Source organism: Pan troglodytes, chromosome 1 (assembly GCF_028858775.2).
Source record: "Pan troglodytes isolate AG18354 chromosome 1, NHGRI_mPanTro3-v2.0_pri, whole genome shotgun sequence".
Taxonomy (NCBI): Eukaryota; Metazoa; Chordata; class Mammalia; order Primates; family Hominidae; genus Pan; species Pan troglodytes.
Window position 1 is genome coordinate 69,268,673 of NC_072398.2, and position 14,396 is coordinate 69,283,068.

A 14,396-nucleotide genomic window follows, 5' to 3' on the forward strand; every position below is an offset into this window, starting at 1 on the left:
ATCAATGGTTTTGAGTCTTATTTGTCTATGCATGATATATTTTTTTTCTGTTTACTTATCTCTTTTTTATAGACTTCAATAAAGGTCTATATTTTTATCCCTAAAGTTGTGTTTTAAAGAAACAGCTTTATTGAGGTATAATTTACATACCATAAAATTCACCACTGTCTAAAGATCTTACATATCTCTTGTTGGATTTATTACTAGGTATCTTTTAGTTTTTATTCTAGGTTCCTTATGGTTATTGTGAGTAGCATCATTCCTTTTGAAAATTTTTGTTATTGGTACATAGGAAACTTTTAGCCTATTTTCTTGGTTTTGGCTGGCAGGAAAAATTTTTTTAACAAAACTTAAAAAGGACTGGGGACTTTTTATTTTCTGTCATGAGCTAGGATAGGAGAGAAAACTTCATTCCAACATATGATGGCTTGAAAGCCCAATCCCAGGAGCTTGAAGAAGATAAAAGAGGTGACAAGGAACCCTCCGAACACTTCGCTAAGTGTTCACAGTGGCAGAAAGAAGGGTCTGTCCCTAACTCTTCTCTTCCCTTCCAATTTATCTATGGCATCACTCTTTATTTATACATTCATTTATTTTTTCATAAGCTTTTAAGTTAAAATATGGAGTTCTTACTATACACTAGGCACCGTGTAGGCATTGGGGATCAAAGTTTTTAATGTGTAAATTTAAATGTTACAAAAGAGTACTGAGAAAAACATAAAGACAGCCAGTTGGCTAGCCTTCCAGCTAGGCTGTCAAAAACTATAACACTTCACACAGGTTTTTCTTATATATTTTTGTATTTAAACCTCATAGATATCATTATTCTCATTTTTATAGGGAATAAATGTTAAGTAACTTTATTGATCAATTTGTTTTTGACAAAAAAATAAGAACTATAAAATATGATTGTTTTTATTGCTTATAAAGTGCCTTTGATTTTGATTCCTTTTGTGTAAACCTTAATAATTTTCTTTGTCTGTCTTTGAGCACTGCATAAAAAGGCATTGTATAAAGGAATATCTGTCTCCATATTTTACAAAAGAATACTTCGAGAAAACCACTTCAAAGTCAGTCCAAATGTGTAGTGGTACACCTCAAAGCAGCCATCTCAGTTTGTGGGAACCTCCTGTGCATTGTTACTTTTTAATATAAGTGAAAGCTCCTGATAGGCAGACTATGAGAAAATTATCTGGGACAGAAATTGAAGACATCCAGGAAATCTGCAGTGATTGTTTCAGCAATGACTTAAATTTCTACTCTTAGATTTATTTTTTATTTTAATTCAAGCTAGTCTGTTGAAGATTCTGGTCACTTGATCATACTTTTTATACTCTTTCAACTATGCTGGAATATATTAGATTATGAAATTCGTGAAAGATTAATAATCTGGAGCTTTTTTCAGTAGTCTAGGATTTGGATATGATTCTCATGAAAGGAAATTTTCTTCATGAAAAAAGTTTCACAGAGGAAATAGTACTCAAGCTACACATATTTAATAAATAAAGCTGATACTTGCATTTCTCCCTTGTATGGATAAAAAGTCATTTAATATTTTTTCATTTTGTTTTAGTCACTGTATATATGCCTTATTTCCTGGGTCCATGGGAAGCATGAGTCTGTTGGGACTTGGGACAAGAAGAAAACAAGACATCTTCACAAGGAAAACCAAGTACTAAAAAAAGTATCCTCCCAACTCTGATAGAACACAAACATGGCCGACAGTGGACTTAGGGAACCTCAAGAGGGTAAGACTGATTTGTCTAGCACTGAGGGTGCTGCTGTAGGAAACCAGGGGTGTGCAGAGAGAGAAAATCTCTGATGACTAAAATCTGAGGTTTTGAAGTAAAAAAGCTAATTCAGTGGGTTCATTTGTTTTGATTATACTTATTCTTTCAAATTTACTGAATTTTACTATAATGCGAGACCCTAATTATAATATAAGGAAGATAAGTGTTTTAGAGACTCCAATAGTAAGGACTTATAGTAATGGAAAAATACAATGCTTCTTTAAAAAATGATGGTAGACAAATCTTTAGAGTTATATATATCCCGTGATGTGCTATATTTAGAAGGTATCTTTCTTCTTCTTCTTCTTCTTTTTTTTTTTTTTTTTTTATGTTACCCAGGCTGGAGTGCAGTGGCGTGATCTCAGCTCACTGCAACCTCCGCCTCCCGGGCTCAAGTGATTCTCATGCTTCAGCCTCCAGAATAGCTGAGATTACAGGCGCCTGCCACCACGCCCAGCTAATTTTTGTATTTTTAGTAGAGACGAGGTTTCACCATGTTGCCAGGCTGGTCTTGAGCTCCTGACCTCAGGTGATTCACCTGCCTTGGCCTCCCAAAGTGCTGGGATTACATGCATGAGCCACCATGTCTGGCCATTCTTACTTTTATTAAAGAAACAAAGTCTTTTGGAATTTCCCACGTGCTGGGTTTTGCTGATTATATTCTTGAGGCATAATTTAATGTATTCCTGTATCCCTATATTTCTTGGAAACTGGTTGCCCTAGAAGCTTACCAGATTTAAGTTTAGTTGTTTGGCAAAAATACTTCCCAAGTGGTCTAGAGTACTTCTTACTGCATTGTATTAGAAAGTAAATGATATCTGTTTGGGTTTCCCTGTTTTCATGATGTGAAGATTGGTCACTGGGTTCAGCAGTTGTCAGTCTGGCTCATCCACTATAAAAGTCCCTATCAGCCTTTTGCATAAGGTTTTGCTACCATTGATGAGCATTGCCTTTCATTAGGGAAGAGGATATATTTAATATAGCCAAAAGTTTGTTCTGTCATATAATTTGTTTTATATTAGTGTCATTTTATATTTATTAACATGATAAGATTTTTGTTGTTGTTGTTTTAATCGCCTTTAGTGGGAGCCAAGAGAAATAATGTTTAGGAAGTGTCTTGTAAACCATGAAAATCTATGTAAATATTATTATTAAACAGGGACCTTGTTAAAATATAAATTTATGGGGAATTTTTTCCAATAAAAATTATAAACTTTTATCTCAATAGACTCTCAAAAGGATTTGGAAAATGATCCATCAGTAAATTCTCAGGCGCAGGAGACCACAATCATAGCAAGTAATGCTGAAGAAGCTGAGATCCTACACTCTGCCTGTGGTCTTAGCAAAGACCACCAAGAGGTAGAGACAGAAGGTCCAGAAAGTGCAGATACAGGTGATAAATCAAAAAGTCCAGATGAAGCAAATGTGGGGAAACATCCAAAGGATAAAACAGAAGATGAGAACAAGCAGAGTTTTCTGGATGGCGGAAAAGGGCATCACCTCCCTTCAGAAAATCTGGGTGAAGAACCCTTGGATCCAGATCCCAGCCATTCTCCAAGTGACAAGGTAGGAAGAGCAGATGCACACTTAGGGAGCAGCTCTGTGGCCCTCCCTAAGGAAGCGAGTGACGGAACTGGAGCATCTCAGGAACCACCTACTACAGACTCCCAGGAGGCCCAGAGTCCTGGTCATTCCAGTGCAGGGCAAGAGGGTGAGGATACACTGAGGAGGCGACTGCTGGCCCCAGGTAAGAGAACCCCCTGAACTACCCTCCTGTTTTGTACTGCTCTGTTAACTGAGAACACAGCAGAAGTCAGAGGCCTTCTATCCAGAGAACTTTTGTCTATCTTTCATAGGATTAAGGCCTTTGGGCCTTGCCCAAGCTCACACCAAGCCATGACTGAGTTGATTTTAGAATGAGGTTTCTCATCTAGGCTAGCTCATTCCACTATATTAAGTTGCTTCCTACACATAAACTGCATTTCTAAGCATGTTTTTATTAACTGTTTATATTAATGTGATATGACAAAAAGGGGCATGACTTTTAAAAAATTCACTTCTGGTTTTTTATTTCTTATGAGAATATTTTGACTTACAATTTTTAAAATCTTTTACTTTTTGGGAAACTAAATGTTACATAAATCAAGAGATGGGTATATTTAAAAATGAGCATTAATGGGACAGTATCCTTAACTCAGTCATGTTTCAGTTTTATAGGACTTTGAGTAAGTCAGTTAGTTTCTCTATACGTGGTTTTTTCTGCCTATATGTTAAGAGGAACAAGCATGTCTTCCCTTATGAAGGTAAGCGTTGCAGTGTGCTAAATCCTTAACTGGAACTGGAGGTGTGAATTCTAGTTGTGGCCCTACCACTTGCTGACTTGGGTGACCTTGGGAAAATCTTCCCTTCCTGGTGCTTCAATTTCCTGTTTGTAAAATGAAGAAGTTGGACAAGATGATATCCAAACATTCTTCTAGCTTTCACCTTCTGTGATTGTCTGTGTGGGTTTGTATTTTATAAGCACTCTGAAGAGCTCAGTCTGAAATGCCCATTTGCCAGTGCAAAAGAATATAAAATATAAGATGTTCTGTTCATCAGGGACTTCAGCAAGGGCTAGTAATTCATGTTTCACTGCAAATCAATGACTAATCTCAAATATATGTTTTATTTATTAATCATTAGAATAATCTGTAACTTCAGTGAAGGCAAGGACTATGTCCTCTCATTCATTGTGTATCTCTGGCACCTGGCACATAGAAACACCTTTATGAATTTTGTCAGATGAATGAATGTGATCTGTAAGGACCATGACCTGCGTCAGAATTTCACTGTTATGAACTAGGTGCAATTACTTACACCTCTAGTCCCAGTTACTTGGGAAGCTGAGTTGGGAGGATTGCTTGAGCCCAGGAGTTCAAGCCTGGAGTGTGCTATGATCACCCCTGTGAATAGCCACTGCATTCTAGCTAGCCTGGGCAATCTAGTGAGACCCCATCTCTTAAAAAAAAATTCACTGTTAGGCAGGTTCACTGTGAGTAGAAAAAATATTGTTTAAAAAAATCTAGTTTAGGCCAAGGGTGGTGGCTCACTCCTGTGATCCTAGCACTTTGGGAGGCCAAGGCTGGTGGATCACTTGAGGCCAGGAAGACCAGCCTGGGCAACATGGCAAAAACCCATCTCTACAGAAAACACAAAAACAGCTGCATGCACCTATAGTCCTCAGGAGGCTGAGGTGGGAGGATTGCTTGAGCCCAGGAGGTTGAAGCTGTGGTGAGCCGAAATTTCAGCACCACACTCCAGCCTTGTTGACAGAGTGAGACCCTGTCTTTAAAAAAAAAAATGCAGTTTATGTATGGAAAGCAATTTAATATAGTTGAATGAGGTTATCTATACTCTAAGAGATGAGAAACCTTGTTTTCATCTCAACTTAGCTATATCTCTTTTTTTTTGTTTTTTTTTTTTGTTTGTTTTTTTGAGATGGAGTCTCACTCTTTTGCCCAGGCCGGACTGCGGTGGCGCTGCCTCGGCTCACTGCAAGCTCCGCCTCCCGGGTTCACACCATTCTCCTGCCTCAGCCTCCCGAGTAGCTGGGACTACAGGCACCCGCCACCGTGCCCAACTAATTTTTTTTTTTTGTATTTTTAGTAGAGACGGGGTTTCACCGTATTAGCCAGGATGGTCTCCATCTCCTGACCTTGTGATCCGCCTGCCTCGGCCTCCCAAAGTGCTGGGATTACAGGCGTGAGCCACTGCGCCCGGCCAGCTACATCTCTTTATGTGACCTTGGGCAAGATCTTTAATATCCCTGGACCTTTTTTCATGATAGGTTAAGTAATGGGGCCGGAGTAGGTGTCCATTATAGATCCTTTCAGTTCTTAGATTCTATGATATGATATTTTAAGAACCTACTTTTTGGGGTGATAGGAACAATTCTTTATAAGTGAAGATGATCCTACTCATCTATGCTAATAGAAGTACCTGGCTGGGGTTAAGCACAAATTTAGATTCTAGTGTGATTTAGCTTAGAGTGCTAAAAATTGTTGCCCTTCTTTTCACCCACATATTTTAAGCTTGGCATGCCCTCCCTACACCTGGATTTTTACATATTTCGTGAATTTTCTTCACCTTATATTCCTTGCTTTGTATATCTCCTTCACTAAGAGTTTCAAATTTGCTTTTGTAAGCTATTTTGCAACTGTACACTAATCTCTCCTATCTTAGAACTTAGTGCCTCTGTTATTTTTATATTCGGGGTCTTGAGGAACCATGTGAAACTCGAACACTGGAATTAGAGCACAATTACCCTGTGAAGTTGAATCTTGTGTACAGCCAACATTTCTTAAATCCCTTCTTGATTTTATACATTTTGCTGAATTACATTTTAGGTAAGTTTGGCCGCACTATTTAAATGTCTTTGTCTTTGATATAAGAGGCAGTAAGGAATTGTGAATATAGCAACATTATCCTTGAATGAATTTCACAGCATTTCATTTTATTCTTCTAAGTAGAATAAAAGTAATAGTCTTAAAGAAAAGACAGGAAAAATGTTAACTTTGGTTTTTTTTTTTTTTTTTGAGATGGAGTCTTGCTCTGTCCCCCAGGCTGGAGTGCAGTGGCACGATGTCGGCTCACTGCAACCTCCACCTCCCAGGTTCAAGCGATTCTCCTGCCTCAGCCTCCCACGTAGCTGGGATTACAGGCGCCCGCCATCATGCCCGATAATTTTTGTATTTTTAGTAGAGACAGGGTTTCACCTTGTTGGCCATGCTGGTCTCAAACTCCTGACCCCAAGTGAGCCACCTGTTTCAGCCTCCCAAAGTGCTGGGATTACAGGCATGAGCCACCGTACCTGGCCAAGGTATAGAAAGCCTTTTAGTCAAATCATTCTTTGGTTTGGTGAGAGATATAAAGGTATACATACTGTCATTAGTGTACTGCCTAAAAATAATATTGATTCTTTTCCTCTCCAGAGGCTGGAAGTCATCCACAACAAACACAAAAATTGGAAGAAATTAAAGAGAATGCACAGGACACCATGAGACAGATTAATAAAAAGGGTTTTTGGAGCTATGGTGAGAACAAACCTGGTTTTACTGCAGTGTTGATTCACTTTCAGAAATCCTCAGTGAAAATGCCTAGAAAACTAGCAGATTTAAACAGTTTTAACATTGTGTTTATATATACTTACTTAATGATTGGTAGTGAGACATAGTAAAATAGTACACTAGAGTTTTAGGGATTTTTCCCTTACGGGTGCTGGCTGATATTTTGCTGTGCTTAACAAAATGGAATTTCTCACAATAGGAAAGGCTTTTCCTAAACAAGAAACAAAAACTGCCTTTCTAATTAGAGAATATTAATTTTTCAAGTGCACTTTAAAGTTATGACTCCTAAAAAAAATGGTCGGCTATAGGTAGTAGGTGCATTGAGAAGATGAAAAAAAATCTTGATCACTCATGTCTAAATTACATCATTAGTTATAATAACAAATACATAGACTCAGCTTTTACCTTTTATTTTTAAAATTTTTTTACTGAGTACTTAACTCTTCCACGTAGCTTTTATCTTTTAACAGATATATCTTCAAATAATTAAATCTGAGAAGAGATTAGAGAAAAGGTACTTCTGGTGGATTGAAAGTTTAAACAATTTATGCAAAAGAAACTTATTGCTCCTAGTAAAACCTGCCGGTATCTCTGCCTCATTTCAGTTTACCACAGGCTTTGTTTCTGGCTTGTGTTCTCTGTAATTTTCTATTCCTTTTTCATTCTTTTGACAGGCCCTGTGATTCTTGTCGTCCTGGTTGTGGCTGTTGTGGCAAGTTCTGTGAATAGCTACTATTCCTCTCCAGCCCAGCAAGTGCCCAAAAATCCAGCTTTGGAGGCCTTTTTGGCCCAGTTTAGCCAATTGGAAGATAAATTTCCAGGCCAGAGTTCCTTCCTGTGGCAGAGAGGACGGAAGTTTCTCCAGAAGCACCTCAATGCTTCCAACCCCACTGAGCCAGCCACCATCATATTTACAGCAGCTCGGGAGGGAAGAGAGACCCTGAAGTGCCTGAGCCACCATGTTGCAGATGCCTACACCTCTTCCCAGAAAGTCTCTCCCATTCAGATTGATGGGGCTGGAAGGACCTGGCAGGACAGTGACACGGTCAAGCTGTTGGTTGACCTGGAGCTGAGCTATGGGTTTGAGAATGGCCAGAAGGCTGCTGTGGTACACCACTTCGAATCCTTCCCTGCCGGCTCCACTTTGATCTTCTACAAGTATTGTGATCATGAGAATGCTGCCTTTAAAGATGTGGCCCTGGTCCTGACTGTTCTGCTAGAGGAGGAAACATTAGAAGCAAGTGTAGGCCCAAGGGAAACGGAAGAAAAAGTGAGAGACTTACTCTGGGCCAAGTTTACCAACTCTGACACTCCCAGCTCCTTCAACCACATGGACTCAGACAAATTGAGTGGGCTGTGGAGCCGAATTTCACACCTGGTACTGCCAGTCCAGCCAGTGAGTAGCATAGAAGAACAGGGGTGCCTTTTCTAAAGCTAAGCACAGAGTTGGTTACAGAAGGTATATGTTTATGAAAAAGTTTGTTTAAAGGCCTTCCATTTATATGGAAGGAGGTTGATAAAATAGCTTGAGGAAATAGCCTGAAAAACAAAGATGAGCTTATTTTAGAAACAAGTTTTTATTTTTTATTCCTTGTAAAATCTTTCTAATGTAAGCCTTGACAAAGCTAAAAATTAACCTGACTTTTTTTCTTTGGACCAAATCAGGTTTGAAATATGGATGATATATATGAGAATTTTTTTTAAATTCTAAAATATAGCAACATTGCACAGGAAGATACTCTTACTTCTTAGAGTAACTACAGAGTGATTTTTTTTTTTCTTGAGTGGGACTCTGAAGAGCCTTTTCGATAATGTTTGGACTTGGACTAAAGCAATTAGAATTATGAAGCAATGATAACCTTTAGAAAATTTTTCTATCACATGTTGAATATTTTCAAACCTTACTTTAATAATCTAAAGTTACGGGATTATATCTTATATTAATTTTGCAGTTTTGAGTAGTATGATAAAAGAAATAAGAATTCAAACCATTAAGTACCTACCTAAATACTACATGTAAGGCACTGTGCTTTTATTCCATTCAGCTGAGGTATAAGCAGCTGTACTCAAACGTTCTTAAAAATGAGAACCAGTGGGGAAATTGTTTATAATCATTGGAAATGAAGAAATTCCAATTGGCTATATCTTTACTTCAGCTTTTCTTGAACGATTTACAGCAGTGATTTTCAAACTGTGTCTACTGGCACCCTTCCACTTTGTATCAGAGCAGTTCTGCTTTTAACTGTTTTATATGTTGGGGTTCTCTATGAGATTTCATTGGAACAAAGAGTTTCACTGATATTCGAGTTTGAAAACCATTGATTAAGTGAAAAAACATCTTAGAAGATAGGAAATATGTTTAAAAAATGAATGTATTAAATCTTATGAGTAGGAAGATGAAATACAGGTTTATTGTATAGATACATTATTTATGAAGGATAAAGATCTATACATGAACAGCAGAATGTATAAGCTAGCATTTACTAGCATGTCTTTGATGCTTTTGTTCATTTCTGTTAATCGTCATTTCTGTCCCCTCTGCATGGAATTTTATACTTGTCTAGGGTAAGAGTTTGTAGACTCTCAGCAGAACAGATTTTAATAACCAATTTATTTGTTTTATTTTAAAAATTTATTTTTGAATAACCAATTTAATAGTAAATTTTATATGAACATTTGGCATAACTTTACCAGTTTATTTCTATGCAATGATGGAACATTATGTAATGCAGCTCATTTCTTGACCAACTAGTTATAGAAGTACCATTAGGTTAAAAATTAGAGAAATCTAAGAGATGTTATACTTAGTGAGAGGAAGCAGAAATGGTGGGTAGATTCTCAGAGGTTTTGATGTTCAGTACTGACGGACCATGTTCTGTGATTGTAAGAAAGATTGAAAACAGTTTGTATGGAGATAGTAGTTGATTAGCATTTGAGCTCTGAAAGCAGAACTCTAGTAAAATGATCTCGACCTAACAAAGGGTCTGTTCCATTATATAGACTATCACCATAATCCTGGATTGTTTCAACTGGGTTTTGGCCTCTCCATTATATGAGATCATATGTATATATCTAAGAAGTCTGATTAAAGTATGGAAAGATTTTAGGAAACACTAAGAAGATACAGGGATCTTTATTGATACCTAAAAAGATTACAATTGAGTAATTGCTCAATTGAGTGTAGGGGCATACCTGAAGGAAGAATTTGCATTTGGGACTTCGAAGGAAGCTTCCAAGAGATTTGGGAAAAGACCTGAACAAAAAGTTAAAGCATGGTGAATGTAATATCACTGTCAATCCAGTATAAAAGCAGAGGAAGTTGAAGGAAAATCTGTATACCATATGCACATTTTTTCTGTCTTTTTAGATCTTAGATGCTAGCATTACATCCACAAAACCAGTGTTGCCTTGTATAACTATTATATTGGCCTGCTGACCTGTGCTACCTCAGATCTGTCAAGGAACCAGTATGTCGCATATTCTTGTTTCTTCATTCAGTTGAATATGGTTTTTCATCATTTCTCTTCAAAATAATTTAGAAAAATAAATTTCTAAAGTCATAATTTTTTAATTTAGCCTTTTTAAAAACATTTTCCCTTCCATGTATAGTGCAATCAATTGAGGGTGTTGTCAGTTTTCTGTCTGCTATTTCAAAAGTCTTTTTTTTTTTTTTTTTTTTTTTTGAGATGGAGTCTCACTCTGACTCCCAGGCTGCAGTGCTGTGGCTTGATCATAGCTCACTGTAGCTTTAAACTCCTGGGCTCAAGCAATCCTCCCACCTTAGCCTCCTGAGTAGCTGGGACTACAAGTGCAGACTACCACACCACTCTACCACACTATTTTGTATAGAGACAGGGTCTTACTGTGTTGCCTAGGCTGGTCTTGAACTCCTGGCCTCAAGTGATCCTCCCACCTCAGCGTCCCAAAGTGTTTGGATTACAGATGTGACCCAATGCACCCAACCAAACTTCTTTTTTTTTTTTTTTTTTTTTTGAGAGAAGGTCTTGCTCTGTCACCCAGGCTGGAATGCAGTGCAGTGGCACAATCTCATCTCACTGTAACCTACACCTCCTGGGTTCAAGTGATTCTTGTGCCTCAGCCTCCCAAGTAGCTGGGATTACAGGCATGCACCACAATGCCCAGCTAATTTTTGTATTTTTAATAGAGACGAGGTTTTGCTATGTTGTCCAGGTTGGTCTCGAACTCCTGGCCTCAATTGATCCGCCTGCCTTGGTCTTTCAAAGTGCTAGGATTATAGGCACGAGCCACCGCACCTGGCCTCAAAAATCATTTTTAAAAGAAGCAGTATATTAGCTCTGGGCCTTCTCATGACTAAAATGACTATTTTTAAACATAAGACCATATTTTATAAATGTACAGATAATTCAAATCTATTATCTAATGTATTAGGTTAATTTCTATTTGTTCTATACTTTTTTTTTTTTTTTTTTTTGAGATGGAGTCTTGCTCTGTCGCCCAGGCTGGAGTGCAGTGGTGCAATCTTGGCTCACTGCAAGCTCCGCCTCCTGGGTTCATGCCATTCTCCTGCCTCAGCCTTCCAAGTAGCTGGGACTACAGGTGCCCGCCCCGACACTTGGCTAATTTTTTAAAAAATATTTTTAGTAGAGACAGGGTTTCACCATGTTAGCCAGGATGGTCTCGATCTCCTGACCTCGTGATCCGCCCGCTTTGGCCTCCCAAAGTGCTGGGATTACAGGCGTGAGCCACCGCACCCGGCCTATTGACATTTTTTAAGGTTTCAGATTTTCTTTTGTGTGTCTAGTAATTCGTCTTTTATTGTCAAAGATAATTTGCTTATTTGACTTAGAAAAATGATTTGTGGGCATACAATATTGTATGTGGTACCTAAACGTTGCCATTTAGTTACTCTTACAGAACAACTTTCATTACGCTGTATATTAATATAAATTACTTCTTGAGTAATCCCAGAATTGTAGAACCAATTGGTAGAATCAGAAACTGTCTTTGGACTTGAGGTTTTTCTTCCCTTAGGGTAAATTTTAGGTTTTCTGGTTAGTTTCCAGGAGTTGGCAGAGAAGTTCGTATCACTAAAGGTGTTCATATCACTAAAATAGTAAAGCTAATTTGTTTCATATTTCTATTTTAAAAAGCAATCAATAAAGACATTTCAATACATTTCATTTGGAAGCCCCCAAGTGTATGGTGGTTAATGAGGCTCAGCATGCTGGTAACCCACCATTCTCTTAGCTAGTGACTCCACTAAATAGTGCTAGCCGCTGAGATGGTTTTGACCCTTTAACAGCCTTTTTTTTTTTTTGAGACAGAGTTTCACTCTTGTTATCCAGGCTGGGGTGCAATGGTGCGATATCTCGGCTCACTGCAACCACTGCCTCCCAGGTTCAAGCGATTCTCCTGCCTCAGCCTGCCAAGTAGCTGGATTACAGGCACGTGCCATCACGCCCAGCTGATTTTTGTATTTTTGGTAGAGACGGGGTTTCCCCACGTTGACCAGGCTGGTCTCGAACTCCTCACCTCAAGTGATCCACCCGCCTCGGCCTCCCAAAGTGCTGGGATTACAGGCGTGAGCCACTGCGACTGGCCTACACAGCTTTTAATTGCTTGATTTATACTTTATTAAAGAGAGGAAGCACAATGAGCAGTGATACTAAAATATAACAAATATGGCATGTGAAAGTGATCATTATTCAGATGATCTTCACCAACACTGCATTTGCATATATCTGACCAAACTTTATGCGACATAGGCAGGTCTCTGGCACTTCAAAAATGAATGTTAAATAGAAAATAATAAATAATAGCTGATTAGGGTAATCATTTATTTAATCAGAATAAAGATTATATCCATAAAATTTACTTGCAGAGAAGTACTTTCTTTTTGTTTTAAAGACAGGGTCTCACTCTGTCACCCAAGCTATGGTGCAGTGGCACAATCACAGCTCACTGCAGCCTGGACCTCCTGGCCTCAAGGGGATGATCCTCCTACTTCAGGGATTACGCCACCATGCCCGGCTAGTTGAGAAGTACTTTCAAATAGCAACATGAAGCCTTTATCATTTGAAAATAAAACATAGCTGTAAACATAAACCAGTATGTCTTTGTAAAGCCAATAATATATCATTTTATAGGAGCATTGTCTTCTTGTGTTTTTCAAGTTGACTATGTAGTTCAATGTCAGTCTCCATTTTAATATCTTGTTTGTTTATCAGCCTGAGCATATTTCATTTTAAAATGTATTTGTTGAGAAGTCATGGTGGTTTTTTGTTTTTCACAAGTCAAGTAGCTTGAACACTATCACTTGTCCAATGGGAAAGTTGATGCTTATCTTTATGGCAAATGCTTGGTTGAATAATATATTTGCAAAGATGTTAATTAATTCTAGAGAGAGCTAAATAAAGTTAAGATACCTGTAAAACAGTTTCTCCAGATGACTTTAAAATAAGCCTTATTTTTGTAAATTTATGTTAAATTTTAGGTGTTAAGTTGTGAAATACCTAATGATGTGGGCCTAAATTTGCCTCATTCAGACTGAGACGGGGCTGTTAAAATTCATTTCTAGCTAATAAACTGTGCTATAACTTCTTTATTATTATTATTATTATTATAGTTTAAATTCTGGGATACATGTGGAGAACGTGCAGGTTTGTTACATAGGTATACACGTGCCATGGTGGTTTGCTGCACCCATCAACCCGTCATCTACATTAGCTATTCCTCCTAATGCTATCCCTCCCCCAGCCCCCGACCCCTTGACAGGCCCCAGTGTGTGATGTTCCCTGCCCTATGTCCAAGTGTTTTCTTTGTTCAATTCCCACCTACAAGTGAGAACATGCGATGTTTGGTAAACTGTGCTATAACTTCTATATCTCTATAGGCCAATCCAAATGGCCTGAGAACATAATCAGTATCCCCTAATCTGCAAAAAGGTAAATACCTTAGTCTTCAGTACCTTTCCTTCCAGTATTATCTGCATTATCTGTGCCCACTTGCTTTGATGTCTTGAAAAGCCCATAAATTGGTTCTTATTTTGGCAAATGGTCTCCTGCTTTTCCTCACTGAGGCTTATAAACTAAATTTGCCTTTGGCTAAGAGCAGTTACATGAACCAAAAAGAACATTTTAGACTTGGGAAGCAACAGGCTGAGTCACATTGCATGGGGCAGAGTTGGCCAAGCCCCCGGCAGTCACAGCCCTACTCTCTGTGTTCCTTCTAGGCCTGAGGACACATCAACACAAAGCTCCAGGCAGTTGCTCCTGGTTCATCAGAGCACAGGAAATTTAAATCTATTTGCCTTTCCTGTCATAAAAGAAACAGCACATTGACTTTCAAACCCAATTGCATTTTGCTTATTTGTGCTTAACAAAAAATATGTGTGCTTTGCCAATACTAACGTCCCACTTCTCTGCACTCCCTTTCTGTATAACAGGGATTGCTTTTGTATTTGTTTCTTATGGATGCTGATGATGTGCCTTATTCAGATTAGTTGGCCATTACCAGAATA

The 14,396-nt window shown here is 38.3% G+C and overlaps 1 protein-coding gene across 3 annotated transcripts in view; it reads left to right on the top strand.

Annotated features, from left to right (window-relative positions):
• TOR1AIP2 (torsin 1A interacting protein 2) overlaps positions 1-13,477 on the top strand; it is a 36,441-nt gene extending 22,964 nt beyond the window's left edge. For all 3 annotated transcript variants that reach the window (XM_513042.8, XM_024350368.3, XM_009439175.5), the window contains 4 exons: positions 1,574-1,748; positions 3,019-3,537; positions 6,761-6,862; positions 7,570-13,477. In XM_513042.8, the coding sequence (XP_513042.2) occupies positions 1,715-1,748; positions 3,019-3,537; positions 6,761-6,862; positions 7,570-8,327 (1,413 nt within the window). In that variant the 5' untranslated portion in view covers positions 1,574-1,714 and the 3' untranslated portion in view covers positions 8,328-13,477. The remainder of the gene's footprint in view (positions 1-1,573; positions 1,749-3,018; positions 3,538-6,760; positions 6,863-7,569) is intronic.
• Positions 13,478-14,396: the final 919 nt, after the last annotated feature.